This window comes from Aphanomyces invadans (assembly GCF_000520115.1).
Source record: "Aphanomyces invadans strain NJM9701 unplaced genomic scaffold supercont1.29, whole genome shotgun sequence".
NCBI lineage: Eukaryota > Oomycota > Saprolegniomycetes > Saprolegniales > Verrucalvaceae > Aphanomyces > Aphanomyces invadans.
In genome coordinates this window covers 175,066-175,790 of record NW_008580174.1, presented here as the reverse complement: position 1 = coordinate 175,790, position 725 = coordinate 175,066, and the positions used below count along the sequence as shown (strand labels likewise).

The 725-nt window shown below is 57.1% G+C and overlaps 1 protein-coding gene across 1 annotated transcript; it reads left to right on the top strand.

The window, feature by feature from the left end:
• Nucleotides 1-7: 7 nt before the first annotated feature.
• Nucleotides 8-419, top strand: H310_10989 (hypothetical protein; the record flags this gene model as incomplete). Its single annotated transcript, XM_008877516.1, has 2 exons — nucleotides 8-179; nucleotides 298-419. 2 exons carry the CDS (start codon nucleotides 8-10, stop codon nucleotides 417-419), a joined length of 294 nt encoding a protein of 97 aa, XP_008875738.1.
• Between the last annotated feature and the right edge of the window lie 306 nt (nucleotides 420-725).

Sequence of the window (725 nt, the reverse complement as noted above, 5' to 3'; positions counted from 1 at the left end):
TCAGGACATGATAGGACGAATCGACGACGTTGATACTCGCCTGGGCGCGGTGGCTCTTCTGCTAGTTGGGTCCAAGGCCGACAGTGAATCTTTGCACGACGACGTTGCCGAGATCTGCGGCGAGCTCCATCACGTCCACGAAAAGCTCGATGCTGTTGCAGCTCAGAAGCTGAATTGGCGTATCCTTGCAGTCCACGACGTCGGGGAAACCTTTGAGGTCCTTCCAACAGCCAAGCCAGGGCACCCTGCCCAGCCAGGCATCAGGGCAGAGTGTTGTTGGGGTCGAGTTTGATGTAGGTGACGCACCTCCCGACGACCTGCAAGCGGCGCTTGGCACGCTAGCCGCAGTCATGGCCATTGACGACCACGGCACATTCGACTCCGCGTTTTGGTTCTTCAATGTCCCGTCGTTTGCCTGACAAGGTCGATCGCTTGATGCCAGGCGCAGGGCCTTGCTCGACTTTCTCTCCATCTAGATGGCGTCGACGCGCCTTCTCCTAGCGAGCGATAGCTAACCTATCCATACACTCGATAATGTTATCGCCGTTTGCTGATTTGAGATAAGGATGGAGAAAGTGCAAGCACCTCGCGGCGATCGTGTTGGCCATTTGCCCATCGGTCTCCGCGTCAGTGCATACCACAACTTGGCGACATGCGCGCATGACACATACTTTCGGTATGCCGCTGTTGCGGGTCGCCTACGCCATTCGTCAGGACATCGCGTG